The following is a 26,811-nucleotide window of genomic DNA, read 5'->3' as shown; positions in this document are numbered from 1 at the left end:
GTTCTTGATGGCCTATATTTGTTGATTATCTGATGGATACATGGTTACGTCCACATAAAGAAAAATTTGTCAAGGCATGGATAGATAAAGTGATGCACTTAGGAAACACAACAAGTAACAGAGTTGAGGCGGCACACTGGAGCCTAAAGAGAGTTCTTCAGAATTCGATGGGGGATTTATGTTTCTGCTGGGATTCCATCAATAAGATGATTATTTTACAACATAATGCAATCAAAGCTTCATTCCAAAAGAGTTTGCATGTGGTTGGACATCGGTTTAAGGTTACAGCTTACAAAAAATTGTTAGGTTTTGTGTCTAAATATGCTTTGAACTTTATTTCGGAAGAGCTTGATAGGGTTAAATCAGTGGGGTTTGATAAAAGTAGGTGTGGATGTAGTCTTACATGTACTCATGGTCTTCCTTGTGCGTGTCAATTGGCTTCATTTGGTGTTGGTAGCATACCACTTAAATTAGTACATGTGATGTGGACTCGTTTAAGCTTTGAAGACATTGCAACTGAAGAATCTTCATCTGAGTTGTCAATTGATAAAGAGTTTGAGGTCATCGCGAAGCGGTTTAAAGAGTTGGATGTTGCAGGTAAGGTTAACATCAAAAGTAAATTGCAGGAGATTGCCTTTCCAGAGAAGACATCTATTTACGCACCAGATCATAAGGTGAAAACAAAAGGTGCTGTAAAGATGTCTCGTCCTACCAAATTCATGAGATCAACTAAGCGAATCCCTTCTTATTTTGAACATGTGGATTTCTTACACTCACAACATGATAGTTGTGCAAGCAAAAAATCTAATGAAGAAAGCTTACCAGAAATTGTACCAGCAAAATGTATTCCTTTCCTTGATCAGTTCCCTTTAGGGTATCATCCATATATTGTTGATGTTGTTGACGTTAAGGCTGATGGCCATTGTGGCTATCGTGCTGTTGCTGCCCAATTGGGAATGGGAGAGGAGTCATGGGCTGTTGTTCGAATGAATTTGTTAAAAGAACTAAGTGAATGGAGACAAGAATATGTTCAACTCTTTGGTGGTGATGATAGATATGAATACTTGAAGAAGTCACTTCTAGTGGAACACATGTCTATGGTACCAACCACTAACACCATTTCATTTTTACATTGCATTTCTTTATTTAACTTTGTTTCTCAATTGTACTTGCAGGCAGGAACAGATAAGTGGATGACAATTCCAGACATGGGATATGTTATTGCAAATCGGTATAATGTCATTCTTGTTTCTTTGTCCATGTTACAATCATTGAGTATTTTTCCTTTAAGAACCCAAGCACCAAGTAACTTCCGTCATCACCGAATCATTGCAATTGGGCATGTCCACGGAAATCATTTTGTACAGGTATAAACTAAACCAATCAAGATTTATGTGCTAAATTAAGATTTATGTACCTTATATTTATTACATTTATAGGTGAAGCTCAAAGATGGTTGTCCAATTCCACCTACGGATATATTGTGGGCATCACATCGTTATCCGGCGGCCCAAACTTGGTCAACATACTACACTAGCCGGATACAAGTTTATACCCAACTAATGTCCATTAGACGATATTTGTAATCATAACATTTGTAATAGATGCATGTTTAGCATAATTGAATGTACATTTGCAATGGTTATGTATTTAGTACATTTGAAATGGTTATGTATTCAGTACATTTGTAATGTTGAATAGATTTTGGAGCTGTCCTACACAATTATGAGGAGCATACGGATGACCATATCTGAAATTCAGTGAAGTGCTTGCGGATATTAATATCCGGAACTCAAGCAGTACTCTACGGATAAAAATATCTGGAAGTGTAAATGTCTCTGCGGATAAAAATATCCGGAAGCCACATTTGTGCGTGCGGATAAAAAAATCCAGAAGTGTGAGAGGTGTCTACGGATAAAAATATCCGAAGTGTGTGAGGTGTCTACAGATGTCAATGTTCGGACGTGAGTGAGGTGTCTACTAAAACAGAAGTAACATGAAGCAAAAACCGATAAGGTTCAATTATAAAATCCATATTGAAACATATAGATAAGGTTCAAATACATTGCCATGGATAAAAATATTACATAAAAAGAAATCCTAATACATTATCCTAATACATTGTCAATCATTCCTACGTGCATGTCTCCTGACATAAACAACTCTTTCATCAGTCGCTCCTCGTGCTAACATAATGGTTGCTTGTATGCCTTCCCAAACAGGGCTGTCCTCCACGACATCGTCATGATCAAGTAATGGTTGCAATGTCTCTGTAATTCTACGACAAATACCCTACAAGCATGAATGACATACTATTAGAAAAAAATAATACAAATTAATGCGTTAACAAGGTTAGAAGCATACCAGAGCAGGATGTGACTCCTCAGGATGACTTGGCACTGCTTCGTGATCACGTGCATCTGAGGGTACCGGTACAGGACGGTCATCCTCATCCGTATTAATCACATATGGATGTGATACAAATCTAAACCAAGCCATGTACTCTTGAACGCAAGCGTCAGGATGACGTGCTATGGCATAGTCATGTATGACAATCATTGAAATGTAACCATCGACAGTCCATTTCATTTGTATCCAGATGACCATGTCCAAGTACAGATGGGTTGCGAGGGATGATCTGTGTATAGCCATACTGACGCAAAACACGTTCTGGCATGTGCAACTGTGTCCAATTTCCAAGCCTCAAATAACCACAGAATAAGGAAATCCACTCGAATGGACGTTCTTCCCTATGCCCGACAAAATGGAAGTTGGTGTCAATGTATCCAACTGTGATCAAACAACAACAATTGAAGTACCTTTTCCAGCATCATACAACCTACACCGAGGTTGGTCTTCAGAATAGAATGCTTGCATACATCTCATCCCTATAGACGGAAAGTGCTCATAAATCCACCCCTACAGCAATGTCGCATAACCAGCTAGTTGCTTAGCGTTTGCATAACTACAATCTCCTAGCTGCTCATACATGTGAGTTAGGGCAGCTGCTGCCCAAGAATATCCCCCGGTAAGCCTCAAATCAACAAAAAATCCAAGATAAAAGACACTGACTGATGTAGCACTCTTGTTCGCAAAAATAGTGCAACCGACAAGGTGAAGTAAGTATGCTCTGGCAGCCACAGTCCACTGCCTCCTTGAGCATGCGTCTTCGTAGACATCTCTTAGCCAACTCAAGCGCACATGAGCTCCTTGACAGTGTCTTGTTTCTTCATATGCAAGTGCACGATCAAACGAAGGGATTCTACCAATAAATCATTCGCCGAATCTGAATCTAAGGTTTCCTGCGTGTAAAAATGACCGACAATGGGTAAATGCAACAAATTTGACACATCATCAAGAGTGATGGTCATCTCCCCAACCGGTAAGTGAAAACTGTTTGTCTCTGCATGCCACCTCTCTATAAAAGCACACAGCAGTCCTCGGTCTAAACTCTCATAACTAGCATGAAGCAAACCACCTAAGCCAGACAATTCTACAACAGCTTGTATGCGTTCATGAGGTTCTCCTAACTTATTTATCTTCCTCCCATGTGAAACCACCTTCAACTCACCACGATCCTAAAATAATCAACATATATCATCAATAAATAGATACATACTAAATTCAAAAAATCATCTTTCATTACTTACCAAACCATTCCACAACTGTCTGGCTACATGATGTTCATAATTAATGAGTAAGGACTTATCCAATGGCCCTCCCGGATAGCCTTCATCATCCACTTCAACTTCTTCTTGTTCAATATAATCTTCAAAGTGTTCATAATTGACGTACTTGGGCCACCCCGTTTTCTTCTCACCGATGCAATTGGTCGCACACGGTCCAAATTAGAACTTCCTCCACCTCTAGTCCTCACCATCTAACATTCAATCGAACATATGTAAAAATTTATAACACATATACTATAAAAGAACCTATAAATTAATCCATACAAGCAGAACAACAACACTAATACGGATATTAATATCCGCAGAACAACAACTAATTTCGGATAAAAATATCCGCAACACATAAGTCTATTATGGATAAAAATATCCGCAAGTCAAATCTATATTCCAGATAAAAATATTCGCAAGTCACAACTCACTTACGGATAAAAATATTCGCAAGTCAAAACTCACTTATGGGTAAAAAAAATCGGAAGCCACTAATCACCTACGGATAAAAATATCCGGAATGCAGTGATGGGTTATGGATAAATTTATGCGGAATGCAATAGACAATTACGGATGAAAATATCCGTAGGCATCTCGTACCTTCGACTTCAAAAGCTCTGCTGCTCTGCCTGCGATAACGAAGGTCATGGTGGTTGCAGAAGAATGGAGAAGAAGGTGGCTCACGGTGGTTGGACAACAAGGTTGCTCACGGTGGCTGGACAACACGGTGACTCACGGTGGCTGCGACACAACTTCACGCACAATGGAATGGAAGAAGAGAAGAATAGGGTTGGTGCAGGAAATTGGGTGCATATCACAATTAAACTATTCTGAAATTCATTAAGGGTAAATTTATCTTTTACTAATAAGTGATTGGGTGCTAATTAAAATGTGTTGGGTGCAAGGAGAATGTGCCTATTTTAAAAAAGAAAACCTGGTCCCATTCCTGGTCCAATTACCTTTTTTTTGCATGCGCAACTCCTCTCATTTCAATTATTTTAATAAATAAAATATAAATATAAACAATAGTTTTGACATAAAAAAATAAAATAAAAAATATTTTTTTAAAAAAAAATTAACAGATAATTTTTAAGCTAGAACTACGTTATTCCTCCCTGATTTTCTAGTATGAACAAAATTACGTAGGAGCTTCTTTGGTTTGAGAAAACAAAATATTTTAAGCAACCACTTCCTTACATACAAATCGACTCTCGGATCCTAATTTGTTTTGCATATCATAATTTAACACATTTAATTAAATGTTTCAACATGTTAATATGCAAGGAGATATTTTACCCTGTTTTTTATATAAAAAATTCAAAATTCTTAGTGAATTTTTAAATTGAACTACATATTAATATTAATGTTAATTTATTTTTTAATTAACACATGTTACAATTATTAAAGATTAAAGATTAAACACATGTTCATTTACCTCCATCTTTCATAGAATTCAAACAAATTCTACATAATTAAACTTGTTATATTAATACTATAATAATTTGTATTCTTATTATACTAAAAATAAAATATATTAATACTTATTATATAAAAGTAAAAAATAAAAGAGACACTAATAATGGAGAGTCTCTAATGTGAAAAATAAGAAGAAAAAGCATTTAGCGTGACACCTACAAAATTCGTTTTGTGGATTCGATAAAGATTAACCTTAGTCCTACGTATTTTCATTCATAATGAAAAATTATTATCTACGTAGTTGTAAATGAAGAGTGTTTGTTTGTATGTTTAATTTTTTGAATTTTTTTTATTTTTTGAACAAAAGAGTAAGAAAAGCAAAGGAACAAGATGAATGGACTGAAATATAAAACTGCCGAACCAAAACTCATAAAAAACAGCAAGAACACCAAACCAAAACTCAAGAACACAAGCTAACAAAAACAATAGAAAGAGAAGAAAGGAAGGAGAAGAGAGTGCTCATGAAGATGGAAGAATGTTGGATGATCTCGCCACTAGAAGTGTGGAATGCTCCTAGATGAGAGTGATGCCGCCACTTGAGGACTCCAATGATCCATCAAGACAAGACTAGAGAAGAAGGCTCAAAGCTCTCCAAAGTTCACTCAAAATTTGAGTAGAGTTTTCTTAGATTAATTCCAATCTGAATTTTACAAAGGAAGCACCTCTATTTATAGCCTAAGGTGCTGAAAAATAGGTGGGAAATTTCAAATAAACTCATTTGAAATTCCCACAAAAAACAAGTCACATGGGAGGTGTGACCTTTTTCTACTATGACACCTCCCAAAAACTACACCTACACCTATCTACTAATACACCCCCCCTCCTAAAGCTCCTAACTAAAGCCTAAAAGATGCTAAAACAAAAGAGGTTTCTAATGTTTCCCTCTAAGCACCTTCAACTAAAGAAATTACAAAAAGAGAAAATAAATGTCCTCTAGCTCCCAAAGCTTTGAACATGCTTCTTGTAATCCTTTGAGGTGGACTTTGACCTCCATGGGCGTCCTCCATTTGTGCCTCCACCTCTTCTTGATCTTGTTGATTGGCCTCCATGTCCTCTTGAGCTTGATCTCCATCAAAACTGGTGAGTGTATAAATAAAAAAGCTAGTGGTAGATAGAAAAAAGGCTGGGCCAGCCAAATAAGACTAGGGTTTTAAATAAAACATGGTGCATATATAAAAATGGATGACAAATAGTAAAATCATTGAGTTTAATGAATGGGCCGAAACAAAACACTTTTAACCAAACCACTTTATTATCACCCATGAACAAATTGCAACCTAAGATTGTGAATTTCTTTTTGCAAAAAAAAGCACACCATAAAAAAAGGCACTCCTACAAACCAAAAAAAGAGAAACATTTTTTCCTACAAATGTTGATCCTCCTCTCAAAAAGGGGTTACTTGAGTTTAATGATGTGCTCATCGTGGTTAACTTCTACGAACACCTGAACATGACTTTTTCAACATTCTACACAAGTGTGGCTAAATCCATAAATTGTAAATGTATTACTTTCAATGCACTTGTTCACATACCTGGTTAATTGGGTTGTCTATTATACAAACTTGTATCCCAAATTGTTCATTTATTTATGATACTTAACTTTTGTGTATCATGAGGTTACGACATAAGTGCTCTACGATAATCACTTATTCATAGTTCCACCACTTCATTTGCAGTCTCACTTGTTCACACATGTCCTTAATTGGGTTGCATGTTATGGTAACTTCAAATCTAAATTATGCACTGATCACAAAATAAATAAATAAAACAAGTTGATGCATTTTTGTTCATACATCCATGAACCATATAACATACAAAAATTATCAATAATTGGTTAACATTGATATAAGCTTTCGTATGTGTTACCGACAACGACCATTTAAATGGCTCTTACGAAATTGCACCACCAACTATATTAACGAACTGCATATACTTAGGAAGCCATGACTAAAAGTTTCAAACCATTCCCGTTTTCAATTTAAAGGTCTAAAATTTTCCTCAACTCAAACTCCTAAAATAATTACATCTATATGACATTGCTTATACATGTACAAGAATACCAACAATAATGCACCATCAACTTCATAACATTTATCTAACAAAACGTATGAAAATTTAATGAACCACCATAAATTAGTTTTTCACTTACATTTCAAAAGACAAAAAAGTACAAAAAAACACCATTACCATATATTTCAACTAAGAAATGAAGAACTGACAACCTATGTTCATCCCTAAACGAACTAATGTTCATCCTTAAACGAACTAAATACATTACTCCTCAACAAATATAATGCACATATAGTAGTGTAAAAGTGACGAACTAGAAACTTCACATATGCAATTAACAACACTTTTGTTTTCAAATTGAATAAGTAGTACAAGATGTTTTAATGATAAAACCCTTTAAGGTTATTCTAGGTTAACACTTTTGTCGCATGTCCATGTTACTCTCTTCGTTGTTGTCATTGAATTCACCTTCTATTTGGCTGCAATGATTAAGCACGCCTGTACGTTGTTTCATTACATCCACTAAAATTGGATCAACTATTATAGAGGGAATATCATTTGTCCCACCTTTGTGTCTTCACATTAAAATTTGTTGTAAATCATTTATAATTTTCTCTAACTTCCCAATCAATGACTTTTGATCTTCAACACGACGAGTCAATTCTTCTTTTTATGCAACAATGTGCATGACATTATAATTTTGTTTCGTTATTCATTACATGTCGCACTAGTTTCAATGCTTCTTTCACAATATCATGACTAAGCTTTTACTCTGTGACAACCAACTGACCAAACTCTTACTCTATGACAATCAGCTGGCCAATAACCTATTCACCAAAACCATAAGCAATTCTCAAATGGAGTCAATCACATTAAATAAATAAACATGGAAAAAATAGAATATAATTCACACACTTAACTCACCGAAATTGTATTCAAAATCGATGTACTTTGCTTTCACTAACTTTAACATCATTTCAATGCAAATTTCGGGGAAATTTACCTCTCTTACTTTTCCCCTTTGTGTTTGGGAATAACACATACTTCAAAGCCACATCTACATTATGACAATTAAATTTCAAAGTCATCATCACATTTACAAACCAATTAACATAACATTGTACCAATGATGTATAAATCACACTTTTGGATTTACCTGCAACAGGTAAACACACCCTACAATATGGAAATGTGATAAATGTCCTTTGTTGGTCATGCAAATCAAAGCGCGACACAAACTACTTATCAAATATTCATAAACAAGGCTCCTCTGATTATACTTGCCAAGTTCGCTTACCTTATATACTATCTTAAACAATCTTATAAACACGATTCTCATTCTATGTGGCAGTAGAAACTTTGACAACCATAATAAAATGTACAACCTACAAAATTGATCAACGCTATTATAATATGGACGTCTCATTAGTTCATCATAGATCATGTGTATACTCACATATCTACTATAAAATACATTCCTACTACGACAATTAATATCATCATTTACCAAATCAACCTTATGTCCAATTACCCTCAAACTCAAACCTAAACGAAATTCTAACAATGTAAATGGTACAACTTTATACCTTATTACAAAACATCTCCTCTTATCAACCCATTTTAAATAAAGCTCCATCTACAGTGTCCAACTCATTTGAACTCTTTGGCCCAACAACATCAGCCATGGAAATGGGGTTGCTTCAATACAACTATTTTGTTTAGCCGTTAACATGTTATTAACAATCCCCAAATACTTTGTTCTACAAGAATGTTGTAGTGAAGCCTAAATATGATAACCAATAAGTAAACCATGGACACCACCAAAATGAACAGGTCATTAAAATGCACAAAACCAATTGACATTATGACTCAAACATTGTTCTCAAATTCCGATTCATCAACTACACTTCTAAGCGTTGTCATTTGGATGTTGCAAAATATATTTCAAAGTAAAATCCATGTATCACACCAAATAAAAAAAAATGGAATCCATGTATCACAACAAATAACAAAAAAAAAGGGATTAAATCATAGAAAATAAGAATGAAATCCATGTATCACACCAACTTACAACAAAAAGGAATCAAATCCATGTATCACATCACACATCTAAATTGGCCAAAATGTGTTGCCACAAAAAACTGAATTCGCAAATGCCATATGTGGCCTACATAAATGTACCATGAATTTGCTTCATAGTCTTGTCATCACCCTTTTTCAATAACACCGGTCTCTAACTTCTTTGTCTATATTCTTAATTGAAATTTAACCCATATTATAACTTCCTATAATTGACCATCATAATAATTTAATGACACAATAAGGACATGTATGAACATCGATACATTATGAACTTTTTCACAATTTTTAACTTGTTTGTAAATAAACTAAATACATGCTCCACTGCTATCTTTAAGGACAATGAAAGAAAGACTTTATGTACACTAAGACACTCGCTTAGCTAAATTGGTGAGGCCTTTTTAACGCAAGTCGATTGATTCCATGGAAGAAAGTGTCTAAGAACTTGTTAGACAATCTTCTTTAAATAAAACCACCCTTTTTAATCCAATAGTTGTTCAAAGAATTACACCTTATTCTCGTAGCACAAGATTTCCACGCATTGAATTTCCCAGGTTCAATGGAAACAACATAGATTGATAGTTATATCAATGTGAGAATTTCTTATCCATTGATAATACTCCAAATGACATGTAGGTCTAATTAGCTATTGTACATTTAGAAGGTCATGTTGTACCATGACAGAACACTACGTCTAAATACACCAATTGTTCTTTACTTTCTTAGAAAGACTATACTGCGACGATTCAAGAGATTTTTTTTATAGATATTTGCATTGATCTTATAGTTGACTTTATGAAGTTACACATCTATGGTATAGGAATATTATGACACATTTAACACTATTATCAACAAATTAAATATTTCAAAATCATGTTATGACACATTTAACACTATTATCAACAAATTAAATATTTCAAAATCTTACATGGTGAGCTATATTTTGGGTGACTTAAATACAAATATACCTATGTTGGTAAGAATATTTCATTCAATCACGATAACTAAATAAATAAAAGATTTTTGTTTTGAATTTGATAAGCTCAAATTCAATAGTCCAAAGTATTTAAAAGTCCAATCAACCCAAACTAAGCGAGACTGCTTCTTCCTGGACCGCCATACATTCTTGTGCCACCCTCATAAGTTTTTGTATCCCAAAAATACCCTTATGCAAAAAAGTTAAAATATATGAAGTTTATGGTGTGATGTAGTTTATATTTTGGATTACATAATCTAAAAGTCTTTTTTCAAATCAAAGATTAACTTATGAATTATGTAATTCAGAAGCCTTTTTGGATATGAGATTAACTTTCAGATTATGTAATCCAGAATGAATACCACTTTTTAAAAATATATATTTTGGATTACATAATCAAAAAACTATTTCAAATCTGAGAGCTCGAATCATGTAATCTGTAATATATATATATATATATATATATATATATATATATATATATATATATATATATATATATATACTTTTGAATCCGAAAATATCTTCCAAATCATATAATTTAGAATGTTTTTAAAAACCAAAAGACACGCTAATCAATGACAAACCAATGCAAGAAAAGAGTAAATGTTATTGGGAGTGAGAGAGTGAGATAAAATGACAGAAGAATGTGAAAAATGTGTGAAATTTTATTTTATTTTTTATTGGAAAACAAAAAATAGTTTCACATCTAGTATTTGAGGTAAGAAGGAGTCCTAAACGAATAGAAATAGGGCAAATGCTCCCTGCACCATATCAATTCCATGCACCCAACCTGATATTTAAATGACAAAAATGCCCTTCAGAAAATGACGAAAATAACCTTAAAAAAAAGAAGGGTGTAAATAAAATTACTTCCAAATCCTTTATTCTGGAAATATTCCGGATTTAGATATTCGGAACACATTTTTGAATTCCAGAAATATTTATCCAAAATGAATTTTTAATTTTATTCTCTGGATTTTTTTATCCGGAATGTATTTTTTTATTTTTAAATTATTTTGGAAATTTTGAAAAATAATAGGGTCAGGTTAGAATTGATACGGTGCAGGAAGAAATTACTTAGAAATAGTGTTAAAAGCCCAAACTATTTGTGGTGTCGTTACTGCTTAAACCAAGTCCTAAATAGTTGGCCCTAATACTCGCGCAGAAGAAAAAACACTCAAGCCAAATCGGGAATTCCTTATATCCTCGTAGGTTTTAATCTTGATAGTTTTTTCTTGTTATTTTTACACGAGAAAATAAGTGAAAAGTTTCTCATTTAAGTTATTTAAAGCTATATTTAATCTAATTTATGAAAAAAAGTATTTCCTTTTTCTATTTTTTAAAAAACTTTTAGATAATTTTTCCAAATTTTAATCTTTCACTTAATTTATTAAATCTTGGATTAGGATCCGCGAGTCAAATTCTGTTTGGGTAAAAAATTATTGACACTAACTTTTCAAAAAGTAAAATTAACTTTTGCATACACAAAAAGTATTATAACTTATTGACTGTTTTTTATTTTTGAGTTTACAGCTATAGTGTTATTTTAAGAATGTCAGACCTCATAATTAATAAAATAAAACTATGTATTAATTTTAAATAACCACAATTACCTTAATTTTAAAATAGCAATAATTACCTTAATCAAAACACCCACATAATAAAACAAAAACAAAAACATATAAACAATTGTCATTATTAAAATAAAAAATACGTTCATTATAATTAACTTAATCATTTCACTTGCGTTTTTTTATTAATTAAAAATATGTAAAATATTTTAATAGAAGAAAATAATTAACGTAATGTCTTTTCTACATGAAAAAAACCTTTTCTAATAGTAATAATAATAACATTAACTGATTTAGCTAACTTTAATCTATAACTCCGCTCTACAACAAAGATCACGCTCAATATTAAAAAGTGCAGATAAAATATTGTAAAATAAACATTTTTGTAAAATATTACAGACAAAAAAAAAAACTAAAACTAAAATAATATATTAAATTAGGAAATATTAAAATAAACATATATGGAAAATATCCAAAATATATTTATAGAAAGAGAAAAAAGAAAAAGGGAAAAAAGAAAAAGGGGAGAAGAAACAGGCGCGGAGAACTTTAAAACCCTAACGAAGTGAATATATATACACTTCTTAAACCCTTAAACCCATTTCGCTCCTAATTCGCATTCTCTTTCTCTCATTCCTCTTACTTTTTCTCTGCACGCCGTTCTTGCAAATGGACTCACCAATGGAGTTTTGGGGTAAATTTTTCTCTTATGTTTTTGTTTTCTTCATTTTTTATCTTTCAATTTTGGCAATACTCTAAATCTGATCGATTCTTCTTGTTTGATTCTGCCGAATAAAGTTTTGTGTGCTGATGTTTATGTGTGGGTTTGCGGAATCGGTGAATACTTTTGGCGTTGTGATGTTAATGTTATGTGTTGGTTTGAAATTTAGGTGTTGAGGTTAAGGTTGGGCAAACTGTGAAGGTTGATCCCATGGATCCAGTGAGTGCATACATACACATTTCCCAGGTTGCCCTTGGAGAGGCGAAGAAGGACAAGGCAAATGAAGCTGTGGTTCTGTACTTGAAAGTTGATGGCAAGAAGATTGTTCTGGGAACCCTTAAAAGGGATGACATCCCCCACCTTTCGTTGGATTTGGTTCTCGACTCTGAGTCCGAGCTTTCGCACTCTTCGAAAAGTGCTAGTGTCTTTGTCTGTGGATACAAAGTTCTAACGTATCCTTCCTTCATATTATACTCTTGATTCATTACTGTATATTGGTATTTTTTAAAGAAAGTTATGCCTGTAGCTTGAAGTTTTTTTTACTTACTGCGGTTGTGATTGCAATTGTGGCTGCAGTAGACCTAATTTGCCTGCAATTTTCTGCAATAACAATAAGTGTTATGAAATTTTGACTGCATAGATAATTTAAAACCTTTGTACCTATTTTGTTGTTGTTTATGGTTTGTTTTGAATTTCTTATTGTGATGACTGTATTGGCATTGTATTGAAATAAGGATTTTTTTTACTAAAATTCATTTACATTTCTGCTTCATCTTTCATTTCCTTAACTTGTGTGTTGCTGTGGCATTAGTGACGAGGGTAACGTTGCTGACTTTTCTGGTGAGGGTCATCTATTTCTCTTGAACATGTTTTTACTGTTCTGTTATTTAATTTGCTTGCTCAATAATGGTTTTATTTTGTATAATTTGAACAGATAGTGAAGAAGATGAGGAGGATCTTGTCTTAAATGGCCAAGAAAATGGTACATTTTTCCTTAGATGGGAAATATATTGTTTAGTTGTGTGTATTACCATGTAGACAGCTAATAGTTATCTTCTTTTAGGGAAACCTGTGGTAAAAGCTGAAGGTGCAAAGGTTACCAAGCCCGCTAAATCTGCTCCTGCGGCAGTTGCATCAGTAAAACAAGTTAAGACTGTTGATCCGAAGAAAGATGAGGAGGATGATTCTGATTCTGACGAATCTGATGATGACCTTGATAGTGATGATGAATCTGGAACTTCTGATGAGGTATTTTAGTCACCATTGTTTTAACTTACAGTTTTATGTTAACAAATCTATGGTATCAGGATGCATTCCAAATGTACAGTATAAGATAATTTGATGCTTCCAAAGATTTCTTCTTTAGCACCTTAATGTTTATGCAAGAGTCTTGGTTAAGTAAATACTTTCTTTCTTTGTCTTTTATGAAAATAATCTCTTGTTTTTTCTTGTCGGTTTTAGTGATAATTTTCCATCATTGAAAATTGTAGATGGATGATGATAGCGACAGCGACGAGGCTGGTGAGAGTGATGAAGAGACCCCTGTGAAGAAGGTAAGATATTTCTTTCTGCTGTATCATGCATGTATTTTTTGACTTGTCACAAGATATACTCTCTTTTATTATAATTGAAGAGTTCTGAGCAAAACTTATATGTGACTTTACCTTTTGAAGGTGGATCAGAGCAAGAAGAGACCAAATGTGTCTGCATCAAAATCTCCACCTTCTTCCAAGAAAGCTAAGACTGCTACTCCTGAAAAAACTGGTATCATATCCAAATTTCTTTTTCATATATATCTACGTATATACTAGTGCTTGTTACATTAGTGTGTTATTGATGAATGCATTTTGAATGGAGGTTTTATTAGGCATAACAAAGCATACATTTTACTTTAGATATATTCTCCATGCTTTAGTGAAATTTGTAAATGCTTATAGTTATTGTTTATGACTAATGCATTCTTCATATTTAACTTCCCGTTGTACACTGATAATATTCTGATAAAAAATGGTTGTAGATGGGAAGAAAAATGTACATGTAGCAACTCCCTATCCTACGAAGAAAGGTGCAAAGACTCCCAAAAGTGCTACAAAAGGCCAGTCTCCCAATTCTGCTGGACAACTATCTTGCGGACCTTGTAAAAAGTACGATTGTATTTTTAAAAATAGTAGTAGACCTTGAATAGTAGCTTTACGAAGTTTATATCTTATGACTTATGCTTGATTATTTTATGGCTGCCTAGGTCTTTCAGCAACGAAGCTGGTTTCCAACAACATAAGAAGGCTAAGCATGGTGGTCAGTGATATTGCATTTTCATGTACTCATGTAGTAATTTTCCCTTGTATTACTGTGAGTAGTTTCAGTACGTTCCAAATTTTATCCTAAGGGCTGGTAAACGTTGTCTTAAGATGAACGCAAGGTGTGGAATTTTCTTTTTGATATCGATGAGCGCCTGTTGTTTCTGCATTTTTCAAATCCTCTTTTTAATTACTCTACTGAGCGTTTATGTTGGATACTATGTTTGGTTTACTTTTACGGCATCAAAACTTCAATTCTCTGAAGTGTTGCAATTTCATTTTATTCTATAATTTATGTAGATGGTGAGATTCTTATGTGATAACTTCATTTCAAAAAAAATATTTCCTATCTCTTCACAGATTTTAAAGCGACTTTTTCATTTTCATTGTGATGCCGTTTTTAATTGCAGGCTTTTGCTGGAATTAAAACAAACGAATTTGTTTTCATCTTTCTACTAAATTAATCTTCAACATTACAAATCACGCTAGTCTTTATTTTCTCTATATTTTTCTAATATTTATTGAGTCTATTTTTCAGATCTCATAATTTGTTTTAACTGTTCTTTGTTAATTTAAAATTACAATTAATACTTTAAAATATGCACCATTAGTTTTGTTAAGTGTTAATAATTCGGTATTTAATTTTTGCCTTGCTCAATGGCATTTGTACGTTCTTGAGTTTTTAACCGGTTGTGAAATAAGTTTGTCTACTTTTTATTCAATCTGAATATTTATTATGGAGATTTATTTAAACTTGAACTGGAATTTGATCAAAATTTTGTAAATTATGGACAATATCTTTTAGGCTTTCGTTAGACCAATGCACACCATGAAACAATGACTACTACTATTTAGTTTGAAATGAATGAATTGGACAATATTGTTTTTATTATAATGGACTGACTAAAAAATAATATAATAATTTATTTATAATTCATTAAAAATTTAAACTTTCTTTTATTTATTTTATAGAAATTATCCAATCCCTTTATTTTTTATAAATAGATATCAAATTCATTCCAGAAATCATTAAAAGTTAAATAATGTCTACGATATAGATTCTATCTTTCCTCAATCCCCAAAAGTACCTACTAAATAATGTACGTTTTTCAAACATTTTCATTTTTATTTTTAAATTGAGTTTTTTCTTTAAATTATAACATTTAAAGTAATATACTCACAACTTTATATAGTAATCCTTAATAAAATATGTCTATTCATTATTTTTTAAATATTCATTAATAATGTCTATTATTATTTATCGATACATATTTATTACTAATTAATAATAATATTTTTCTAATGATTTTATATTTTTTTGAATAAATAAAAATTAAGGGAAGAAATGACAGAAGATACCTAAATAATGGAAAGGAGCAAAGACATAAAAAAGAAATAAAATGTTAAAATTGGTCTTAAATAAGAGGGGGTGAATTGTTTAGGAAAGATTTTTGCTGAAGGTAAATTGAAAGTCAGTGAAAAATCAATCAATTAGAAAATTGTACAACTAATTAGACTTTGTTTTTAGTTTGATTGCAGAAAATCAATCAATTGTTTTTGCGAACAATCAGTTGTTTATACAAACAGTGTTAAAAATAAAAGCAAAAGCAAAAGCAGTTTAGAGAGTAAGGATAGAGAAATTAACACAAATGTCTATATTGGTTTACTCTTTACCAAGAGTTACATTCATCCCTCAGTAACCACTGAGAATTCACTAAGTAATCAAATCTTGATTATAAACAATACACCAAAGTGATGATCTTGAACCCTTCAAGAACATACACCACCTTTGGCAAATATCACATAGTTTTCATAACAACCTTTGAAACTGCACAACACCAATTCACATAGAATTACAATGAGTAAGAAAGAAAGGAATGTAATACATTTGGATACAATCAAATATTAAAGTACAGAGAATACAAAACAATCTTATTTCCACACTTGAGAATGATCCAAAACTCTTTGAAATCTTGAAATCTGATTTTGAATAAACTCTCTTGCTTAGTTAATGACCGGGAGCGTAAAAAAACTTATTTAAACTCCAATTAGATGGTCAAAACATTTAATTCAAGAACCAAAAGCAATTAAAATCATTTAAAACAAATTAAAGTCACTTAATAGGAATTCTGTTAAGGTTTTCAGAAAAAATCAACTGGTTGAATTAGCTTGATAGCAAAGTCAAACCTTTTCAAGATACACTAAGTGTAAAACAACGGATTGAATTTTCTCTTCCTTTAGAAAGGATTAAGATTCATTTGACCTTAGATCATCACAAGGAGTGAATTAACAAATTCAACTACTTATAGACACACACAACCAATAACAAAGATGTTCATGCATTCCACTTGGATTTAGAGACATCAAAACACATTGTTGAACATGAAAAACATCTAAAAAAATAATTAATATAACATCAATAAATAGAGATTTCCTGGAAATTATAATTAATATATCCTACAAATTGAATATATGGTTACCTACTTAGTAGATAAAGAACTTTAAATTGTTTTTAGATAAAAAGGTTTATAATGTTGAAAAGGTATTAGTTGTATTATTTATTTATTTAGTTCAATTTACCTCTGCTAATGAAATGCTCAATCTACTCTCTAATTTTTTTAAGATGCAATAATGTGATTTTTGAATATTTAATCAAATTCATTAATTTTAAACTATAATAACATAATCATTTAATTTATGTCATCAGTTTTATAAGAGCATCACGTGTGGATATATGTTTAAGAGTTATGTAGGCTATTTATTGTTACTTGAAACAACTCTTCACTTTGGAACATTTTCACATGCCTCTTGGTGCTGATTAATTTCTTTTTAAGTGTTCAGTAAAATATGTAGAAGTAAAGGAATACATATTTCTTATATGTCATATGAAGCTGGTTTGCCCGAGTGGTTAAGGGGGAAGACTTAAGATCTTCTGCACATAAGTGCGCGTGGGTTCGAACCCCACAGCCAGCATTACTTTTCATTTTCTACTTTTTTTTACCTTATTAACTATTTTTTTTTGCAATACTGACTAAAAAAATCCTACATTTAAAAAAATTAAAACTTAAATAATTAAAACAACACAAGCTGATTAGACCAAACATAAATTAATATTATAAACAGATAGAAATATTAAGGACCTCTATGGTGATCTAAAAAGAGACACCCACTTAACATTATCGGAAAATCCAAAGTCTAAAAGTAATTATCAATGGCCAAACATAAATATTTGAAATCCAAAAAAATGAGTGCGGTGCTAAATATTGCAGATATTTTCTTTAGACGTGGATTGAGTTGTATATGTATGTATCAAACATGAAAGGTATAATATTCAATTCTTATTAATACTTGTCTTTATTTACCAAACATTGCATTTTATATCTCTTTAACACTTTGTCTCAAGTTTAACTAAATGTGTCTATTTGTTTGTTGCCCAATTATTGCTTCCATCCCACTCTGAGGTCATTTTGTATGCTTTTGTGTAATTTAAGACTAATTGATTGTTCTTTTAGTTTGTTTGAACTTGCACACAAGAGTTTCAAACTTTTTTAGTATGGTCGAAATGCTCACAATTCCCTTGAGAAGAAAGAGTGTTTGATTTCAGCATCAATATCATGCAAGAACAAAATGTAGCTGTTATACTTTGACCTTTGTTTTATATCATATGACACTCTTTTGAGAAAAATCTTACCTTGAAAGTATCTACTTTTCTTTATACAAAAAGGGACAATCATTGTGACATACCTTTTACACTAAAGGGTAAAAATTATGTTGGTCCCTTCCAACAATGATCTTAAGAAACTTAATTTAATTGATTGCACCCACCTTATTATATGAGGATTTAGGACTAATATTGGTTGTCTTCATGCAACGCCAACAAAGTTATTAGAGAGTAATTAATTTAAAGGTTAAATATATTTTATGTTTATGTAATTTACTAGTTTTTATTACTATTCTAAATTTTAGAGATATATGTATTAAGAAAACTATTGAAATGAGTTATTATCAGTTTTTTTTTTATAATAAATAGATTTTCAATATAAACTAGGATGTTAAAATATTATGTTAACTTATGGCTAATGTGAATGTTACCGTTTATTTTGAAAATTCGTTTGTTACGTAAAAAGAAACACAGATAAGAATCTATTTAAATAATTTTAACTATAAGTATTAATGAGATATAGAATTTGGATTAGAGAAAAAAATCAATTTTCCATTGGTGAAATAAAAATATATTTAATCCTTAATTTAATTTAAAGAGATATAAAATTGGTGAAAAAGTTACATGGATAATGACCCTTTTGCTTGAAGTAACCAAAATGACAACTAATGATTCTTACAATCACAGACTACTAAGATTGAGCAGAATCAGGTGTGAAAGCATTCCCAAAAGGGTTACTTGGCTTATTTTTAATCCTTGGTGAAACCCAAAAGGATACATTCTGTCAAAAGAACATCATTGCCATAGTAACATGATGAAGCAATATTGAGAAAGGGTTATAATTGAGCCATTTGCATTAAGACAACTGGCTTCAGAATATTAGTCAGTTGAAGCACAGGTCTAGTGAGTGAAAAAAATTATGCTTCATGGTTTAGAGAACACAACAAACAGCACATGCACCACTGCATGTGATCTCTTATCCTAATGTTTGTTTTTATAAAAGGTTAAAGATATTATCAAAAATTGCAATACAGCATCCCATGCTTTTCCTTCATAGCATGACATGTATTAAATAAGTGCAAAGGAAAGAATGAAAAAAAAACACACACACTAAGGAATTCCTTTTTTTGAACTATTGAAAATGACTGGTTGTAATGGCTGTCTGAATTTTTCAATTATTTGTTTTCTTGTCGGAGGGTTAAGAAATCAAATATGTTGTAGCTTTTAAACAATAAATTATATTTTAAAAAAATCAAACATGAAGGTGTGAGTGAATAAAAATATGCATTAGAGCTTAACCATAGAGCATATGCAGAAGAAGTGTCGGTAGGAGAAAGCTATAGTGACTAAGGAATATTCGCACTCTTTTAACCAAGTTTCTTACTTTCACAGTTTCAGAGATTCTAAACTATGAAATATCTTTTATTCTTAGTTAATGTATGATCTTCAACTCTCTTTTAATTTTAAAATTTGGAATAAAAAAGAAGTACTTGTTTAAAATTTGACCCCAATTTCAAAGGGTGCATAGTCTTTTAAGTCTAGAACTTGTAAGAAGTTAAAGAAACTGTTTATAGTAACAAAGAGGAAAAAGAGAAGAATCATTGGTAAAATATTAAAGGGTGACTTTATTTTACTCTATAGCTGTCCACACAAAGAGTATGTCAAAGAAAGTGGCAAATGATTGCATGTATGGTAAATAAAATTCATTCCTTGGGGAAAAAAAATGAGAAATAACATGAATTAGAAGCACATTTTTATCCACCACATTATTTGGCTCAGACTAAGCAAACCTAACAAATAAAGGACTCACGAAATATATAACTATAAAATCTCACAAAACAATCTATGCAAACAAAATCACACTGTCTACTTGATGTCTAAGGCTCTAACTTAAGCACTTTTTGGTACATCTTCATAGCTGCCCTGAAGCCTGTGTGATGCAATTCTAGTAATAACAGCACTTTGCCTGTATTTGTATCTTCTTGATGGATGGCAATGAAATATCTTGTAAAGGACTTTTAATTTCTTTCTGAAGTTGAAAATGATTTGCTCTAAAATAGCTGCAGATGTTTTGGTACTGCGTTTGCTGCTTGAAGAAATCAGCCCCCCATGATGTATTTTTTGAGGAGAAACTAGAAAAATATGGACACAACATTGATGAAACTTAAGTAACTTTAGAATTTGGCTCAATGAGCTTTACACTATGGTGCCAACGTAGCCAAATCCCACAATTGAGAATGTTATGGTCTGAAGGAAGAGGTAGATGAAGTAGTTGTGTTTCCCATGCACAAAATCATAGCATCCACAGAAGAAGAGGAATGCAGCAAATCCCAGCTCCAGGAAATTAAGTCTGTTCATGTTCAAACAAGAAAAGAAATCATAATTAGACAAAAGAGATGAACAAAACTCCAAATATTATCTACAAAAGAAGGATATCCCTTGCAATTAGGGGTCTACTATGAGAAAACTTTTAAGACCTTTAAGTACTACACATGGTACTTCTCAATAATGTAAAGTATGATTTGGCCAAGACAGTAAGTACCTTCTGATTTCTCTTCTAACGTGGCATATGTTGGATTAATAAAGTGAGATAATAATGGGGTGGAAAAAAGGGACATAATTTCTCTTTCATTAAGTATTCTGAGTTCATGCTAAAATTATTTTGATGTGGGTTTTCTAAGATCTTGACAAGGGCATGTGGGTTTCTAAATTCTTCTGCCATATTCATGTGCATGTGACAGAAACGTTTTGATTAGGGTGGCATGGCATGCTGTTGATTTGAAAATGGCATTTAAAAAAGTTCATATAAATGTTTACCTACCCGAAGAGAATCTTAACTGTTACAATGAAGAATATCTAAAAGCTATTTACTAATAAGTAGGAACCTATAAAATTATTTCCTTGCAATCATTGAACTATTGGCCACACAGTCTAGAACTCATCATCTCTATTATGCCAGTGTGTGCATGATTGAGAATCACAAATTCACAATGGAGATGTCGACAAGAAGCTATGACTAATGATAAATGCAAACACAATTATTTGCTGAGGAAAAATAAGTAAAAATAAAACTATGAAACTGACCTTTCAACAAATTTGGATCGAGTCTTTTTGGGGGCCTTGCTGACATTATTCTTCTTGGCAGCATCTCCTGTTTTATTCTTGGTATTGCTGTTGACAGAGTCACCAAGTTTTTCAGTCACAACCCATTCATTAGCCCTCCCATACTCTAACAGACCTATAAATGTTGCCTTGGTACGATGCAAAGACATCACATTCTCAAAGAGGATCCAATAGAACAGAAGGTGAATGGACCTGCCAAAGTTGCACACAACACAACTTTTAGAACAAATTGAAGGACTAACTATGCCTACAAGTCTATGACATATATGGAAAAAACAGGTTAAAAACAAGGCCAAACCGTACCTTGGTGTTCCAACTGAATTGAGAATGGTGATGACAGAAGGAATATAAACAGCTCCCCATATTGGAACGTAAACCTCAGGGATCAAGATTGTGATTGGAATCACAACACAGAAGAAGAAGAAGGTGACCATATGAGCTATGATTTTGCGAACAAAGAAGAAGCTGTATATAACGTACACTTTCTTCCAAAACCTTACTTTCTGCAGAAATGTTTGCAAAAGAAAACATCAGAACATACAAGGAAATACTCATATTGTCTCTTTACCCCTCCATATATACAGTACAAAGAAACAAAGAATAAAAGTACTTACCTTGTTCCTTACTATCTCCATAACCATTTTGCGGAACAAGTTAGCAGGACCACAAGACCATCGGTGCTGCTGGAATCTAAAGGCTCTCAAAGTACTTGGAAGCTCACTTTTTGCCTACATAAAGTGCCATTATAAAAAGGGTACAATTACTTAGTATAAGAAAATAGTTCATAATCACATAATCCATATTCTCCATTATGCAAAATGTTAATTGTTAATTATGGAAATACTAACTAGTAGACAGAACATTGATTCACCTGGAGGTCTCCAAGGTACAAAAATTTCCATCCCCTAAGACTAGCACGAACAGCAAGATCCATATCTTCCACTGTTGTTCTGTCTTTCCACCCTCCAGCTTCATTAATAGCACCTATTCTCCAAACACCAGCAGTTCCTGCATTAAGCTCCTCAATCAGCAACTTTTCCAGTAAATGATCATCATGCTACACTACCCTATAAATCACCTATGCTATGACCATGTACTGTGTAACACGTGTCACACTACATGCAGAAGTAGGTAAGGTCAACAAGTGTAGAAGAGTAGAAAGAAGTTAAACGAATTACCGTTGAAACCGAAGAAAGCATGAGTGGCTGACCCAACTTCTTGCTCTACAGTGAAATGGTAATCCAGGGACATCTCTTGCATTCTTGTCAGCAAACACTCATCAGAATTCACTGTAAAAAAAAAATTACCCATGTTAGTAAAACACCTTCCTGATGCAAACTTTATAATTAAAAGGTGAAAATGATTAAAGGAGAAGTAACAATCTCAAAAGGGTAAAAGAAAGTTTTAGACTTGTGATGATCATATGATTTTACTTTGTTAATGAAGTAACTTTTTCACAGATAATAAGTAGCAGTACAGAATCAAGTAAAAAAATGCAACAATGAGATCTTGTGGCGGACCACAGGGACAATAGAGCAAAAGTCAGCAATGGCCCCACACTTGCACATGTCACAATATTCTTTTATTTTTTGCAAATAAATGTTGCTAAACTTAATTTACTTTGAGAATGTGAGTGGAGTTGTAGCATTTAAATAAACTAACTCTAATTCTTGTTGCATACTATATAATATGAGCAATATTAATGTACTATTATACAACTCAACTAGTATATATATATAAATTGTAAGTAACTAAGTTTATTATTTAATTTGATTAATGTTTTGAGCTTAGGTGACGGAAGAGAAGAGAAGGGGAATTTGAGAAGTGTCGGCAAGGGAGAGTAAGGTCCACTGGAGGCACATGGTACTCTCCTCACTGTGATTTATTTTATGTTTTGTTTTTTTTATCTAAACCCAAAAAATTCTGCAAAGGCACGTGGGAAGTAGGTTCGCTGGATTGGAAACTTTGAAGTTTGGATGGATTAAGAAAAAGACAATTTGACCCCTACCACCATGTTCTAGGTTCTTCCCCAAATAGTTGCCCCTAGAGTCATAAAAGAAAATGTGTCAGACTGCGTGGGTCGCTCTAAAGACCCCAGAAAAAGAAAGATAGATTGAATACCATTTTTGTAACTTATTTATACCGAGTTCTTCTCAGTTTTTAACCCATCATCACGCTTTTGTAAGTTGTGGTAAGTTCTGAAAAGATACTACTACTGCACCAAGACCTGATTGATCCACTAAAATTCACCAAATTGCCCCCTTCGAAATCTCTTACTAAAATACTAATTAAAAGCTGCTTCACCCAACATTTTAGAAGAAGCACAACCCAAATCAATAGTTATCACACACTATTATATTTGGGTGTGAGCTGTCACCAAGAGTTCAAAGACTAAAACTTCCTCTCTTAGCCTATTTAGCTGTCTTAACCTATCTAGCCGTTTTTTTAGAAGAAAATCATGATAAAATATACTGAAGAAAATCTTCAATATACACACGTTAATTGTGTGAGCTATGTTTTTAAGAAAAAATCTTCAATATACACACATTAATAGTGTGAGATATGTTTTTAAGAACAAAATTGTGAGAAAATATATAATTTCAGTTTTAAGAAGAAAATTTTCACAAAACAGATATATTATCTGACGAAATTTGATATATTATAATTTTTTAAAAACAAAATCTTGAAAAATATATACTTTTTTAAGGAGAAAATCTACACAAAACACAGTTTCAAACTTACAGTAAGTAATTGATATCTGATGGAATTTGACACATTAATATAATATTTGGGTGTGTGCCCTAACGATGTGAGCTGGCAGCAAGAGTGGAAGAGTGAAGCTTTTTTTATTTGTTTGTTTGTTCTTGACACTCTCTTTTTTCACTTGTTGTTTTACTGTTGTGAATGGGGACATGATCGTGAAGGGGACAACCTTCACAGTGGCTCGTTGGTGGTCCCACCCGTGATTGAAGGGTTTGTTTTGGTGGGCTAGCCAGGTCAAACCGGGACAAAGTGGAAAGTGAAAGTCCACATGATAAATCTAATTTTCTCCAATTAAAACAAACAATGTTAAATGCCACCGACACTTATGAGTTGTGTTAAGAAAAAGAAAAACCAAGTACTAGGAATTGGTGAAATGGATTTTACTAGGGTGAGTGGGTTAATAAGTATTTTACCAAATCTCCATCGAGCTTGAACCAGAGCAATGTCGGGGTTGCCCACCAAGAAAGGAATAGAACGTCTCAGAAAATCTGGTTCTGGACGAAAATCAGCATCGAAAATTGCCACATACTCGCAATGTTTCACATAGCTACGTTTTAGACCTTCTTTAAGAGCACCCGCTTTATAGCCCCCTCGAGTCTCTCTGATTTGGTATATTATGTTTATCCCTTTGCTTGCCCATCTCTGGCATTCCATCTCCACCATTTGCTGCATTCACAATTTCAAATTTTTTACACAAATTCAACTTCCCATTCAACAATTCCTCCACCAAACCCCACAAAACATAAATGCACCCACTCCATATAACATTATACTCCAATCCAACAACATAATACCAATACTAATATAATAATAATAACAACACCAATGGGAATGCACAAGCACAGTTACATAAATCTTTAACATTAATAGCTCAAAATTAAACTGAAAAATGTGGAAAAAAAAGGAACTACGCAATACCTTGATGGTAGGGTCAGTTGAATCGTCCAGCACTTGGATCACGAGACGATCTGAAGGCCATGAGAGATTACAAGCTGCTCCAATTGACACCTTGTACACCTGACCCAATAATGAACCAAACCCAATAATATACATATGTTAGTACAAACACTAGTTTCGAAGCTAGCATAAATCTGGATGCACACGGCATTGTAACAGTCAAGCCCAACTAATACTCAATCATTTATATGCAATATTTTAATTATATCATTCTCCAATGTGGGATCTTCAGTATGTGTCTTACACAACAAGGAGTAAACATGTATGGAGAATAAAATTTTGCAGATGTAGAGAGTGAGAGAGAGAGGAAGACAAAGTGTAGAATCTTGCAGACCTCTCTTTCATTGAACATGGGAATCTGAATAAGGACGACGGGGAAGTTGGTGTTGCCGAGTTCTTCGTCCTCTTGGAGGGGTTCGAACTTGTAGCGTTGGTGGGGTTTCTTCCAGAAGAGTTTGACGAGGATGATGACAATGCCCATGTAGACCCTCTCCATGAAGAGCATGAGGGCCATGGCGAGGCAAATGTACACCGCCACGTTCATCAGCGGCACGATCAGCGGCGCCTTTATCACTTCCCACACCATCCTCATCTGAGCCGTCACGTCGAAATTCACGCCCTGGATTGACTCCGGGATGAAGAACTTTGGCTCTGAATCAACCATTCTCACAGCAGGGTCTGTGTTCTGAGAAAGTTAGAACAAAAGTTGAAAGAGTGAAAGTTTTGAGGATGAGTGAAGGTGTGTGCTTTTTGTATGGTGTTGAAATGGCAATAAAAATCTGCAATGCCCTTGTTGGCAATGACACTTATAGTGCAGATCTCTCTCCCCCAAACATGGAAAAATGCTTCTCTCTGCTTTCTCTCTTCTGTCTCTCACAATTGGTGCTTATGAATGCTTCTCTTCTCTACAATCTTTCTATCAGAGTGTGACCGACAGAGTAGAATAGAGGCATTCTAGACAGAGAAAGAGAGTGAGAGAGAAACAGAGTAAAAAGAGAGAGAGAGAGTGTGTGTGTCTGTGAGGGGCAATAGATGCAGAGATAAAGGGGTCCTTTATAGTCATGTTTTGGTGATAGATTTTCCTGCTACACGTTTTTCTTCTTATATTATTATCATCATTATTATTATTTTTATTTCTGATCTCAATTCTGATCTCACTCCTCTTCACTGTCACTTAATCTTGTCTTTTTACTTAGTACAAAATGATGTTACCTTACCTAAAGTTATTTATGCAGGTTTAGTGTTTAATCAGTGTTGTGTTTTCTCTGCTTTTTATTACTCAGCTTCCAAAGGCACCAATTATTTTCTTTCTAAATATATCAGATTGGTATTAAAACGTTTTTCATACATTGCTTACGTAATTAACGTTACTTAAAAAATTATAATTTTTTATAAAAGAAAATAAAGAAATAATGTTTTATGTATTGGTATGAGATGATTGATTATAAAAACTTGTAAAATCAAGTTAATATTAATATTAAATTGCATTTTGGCAAAT

General features: G+C 32.9%; 3 protein-coding genes, 1 non-coding gene and 1 pseudogene across 4 annotated transcripts; 3 read left to right on the top strand and 2 right to left on the bottom strand.

The window, feature by feature from the left end:
• The first annotated feature begins 77 nt into the window (after positions 1 to 77).
• Positions 78 to 1,586, top strand: LOC137833555 (uncharacterized). Its single transcript, XM_068641900.2, has 3 exons — positions 78 to 1,100; positions 1,176 to 1,367; positions 1,440 to 1,586. Exons 1-3 carry the CDS (start codon positions 93 to 95, stop codon positions 1,584 to 1,586), a joined length of 1,347 nt encoding a protein of 448 aa, XP_068498001.2. The 5' UTR covers positions 78 to 92.
• Positions 1,587 to 2,124: 538 nt separating this feature from the next.
• LOC150023040 (uncharacterized) lies at positions 2,125 to 4,325 on the bottom strand (annotated as a pseudogene).
• Positions 4,326 to 12,270: 7,945 nt separating this feature from the next.
• LOC137819653 (histone deacetylase HDT1) lies at positions 12,271 to 14,978 on the top strand. Its single transcript, XM_068623557.1, has 9 exons — positions 12,271 to 12,485; positions 12,682 to 12,964; positions 13,324 to 13,352; positions 13,447 to 13,494; positions 13,576 to 13,760; positions 14,003 to 14,065; positions 14,186 to 14,276; positions 14,530 to 14,656; positions 14,755 to 14,978. The coding sequence occupies exons 1-9, from the start codon at positions 12,461 to 12,463 to the stop codon at positions 14,813 to 14,815; spliced, it is 912 nt and encodes a 303-aa protein (XP_068479658.1). The 5' UTR covers positions 12,271 to 12,460; the 3' UTR covers positions 14,816 to 14,978.
• A 2,721-nt stretch (positions 14,979 to 17,699) lies between these two features.
• Positions 17,700 to 17,782, top strand: TRNAL-UAA (transfer RNA leucine (anticodon UAA)). Its single transcript has one exon. It is a non-coding gene; the product is annotated as a tRNA-Leu (tRNA).
• Positions 17,783 to 20,158: 2,376 nt separating this feature from the next.
• Positions 20,159 to 26,559, bottom strand: CSLA02 (cellulose synthase-like A02). The gene is made up of 9 exons (XM_068623550.2): positions 25,648 to 26,559; positions 25,275 to 25,373; positions 24,770 to 25,022; positions 22,772 to 22,882; positions 22,465 to 22,601; positions 22,208 to 22,321; positions 21,897 to 22,096; positions 21,555 to 21,785; positions 20,159 to 20,820 (listed from the first exon to the last, which is right to left on the bottom strand). The coding sequence occupies exons 1-9, from the start codon at positions 25,975 to 25,977 to the stop codon at positions 20,667 to 20,669; spliced, it is 1,629 nt and encodes a 542-aa protein (XP_068479651.1). The 5' UTR covers positions 25,978 to 26,559; the 3' UTR covers positions 20,159 to 20,666.
• Positions 26,560 to 26,811: the final 252 nt, after the last annotated feature.

The sequence above is a fragment of the Phaseolus vulgaris genome, chromosome 11 (assembly GCF_051622355.1).
Source record: "Phaseolus vulgaris cultivar YP4 chromosome 11, ASM5162235v1, whole genome shotgun sequence".
NCBI classification, from domain to species: Eukaryota; Viridiplantae; Streptophyta; class Magnoliopsida; order Fabales; family Fabaceae; genus Phaseolus; species Phaseolus vulgaris.
This window is presented reverse-complemented; position numbering and strand designations above follow the sequence as displayed.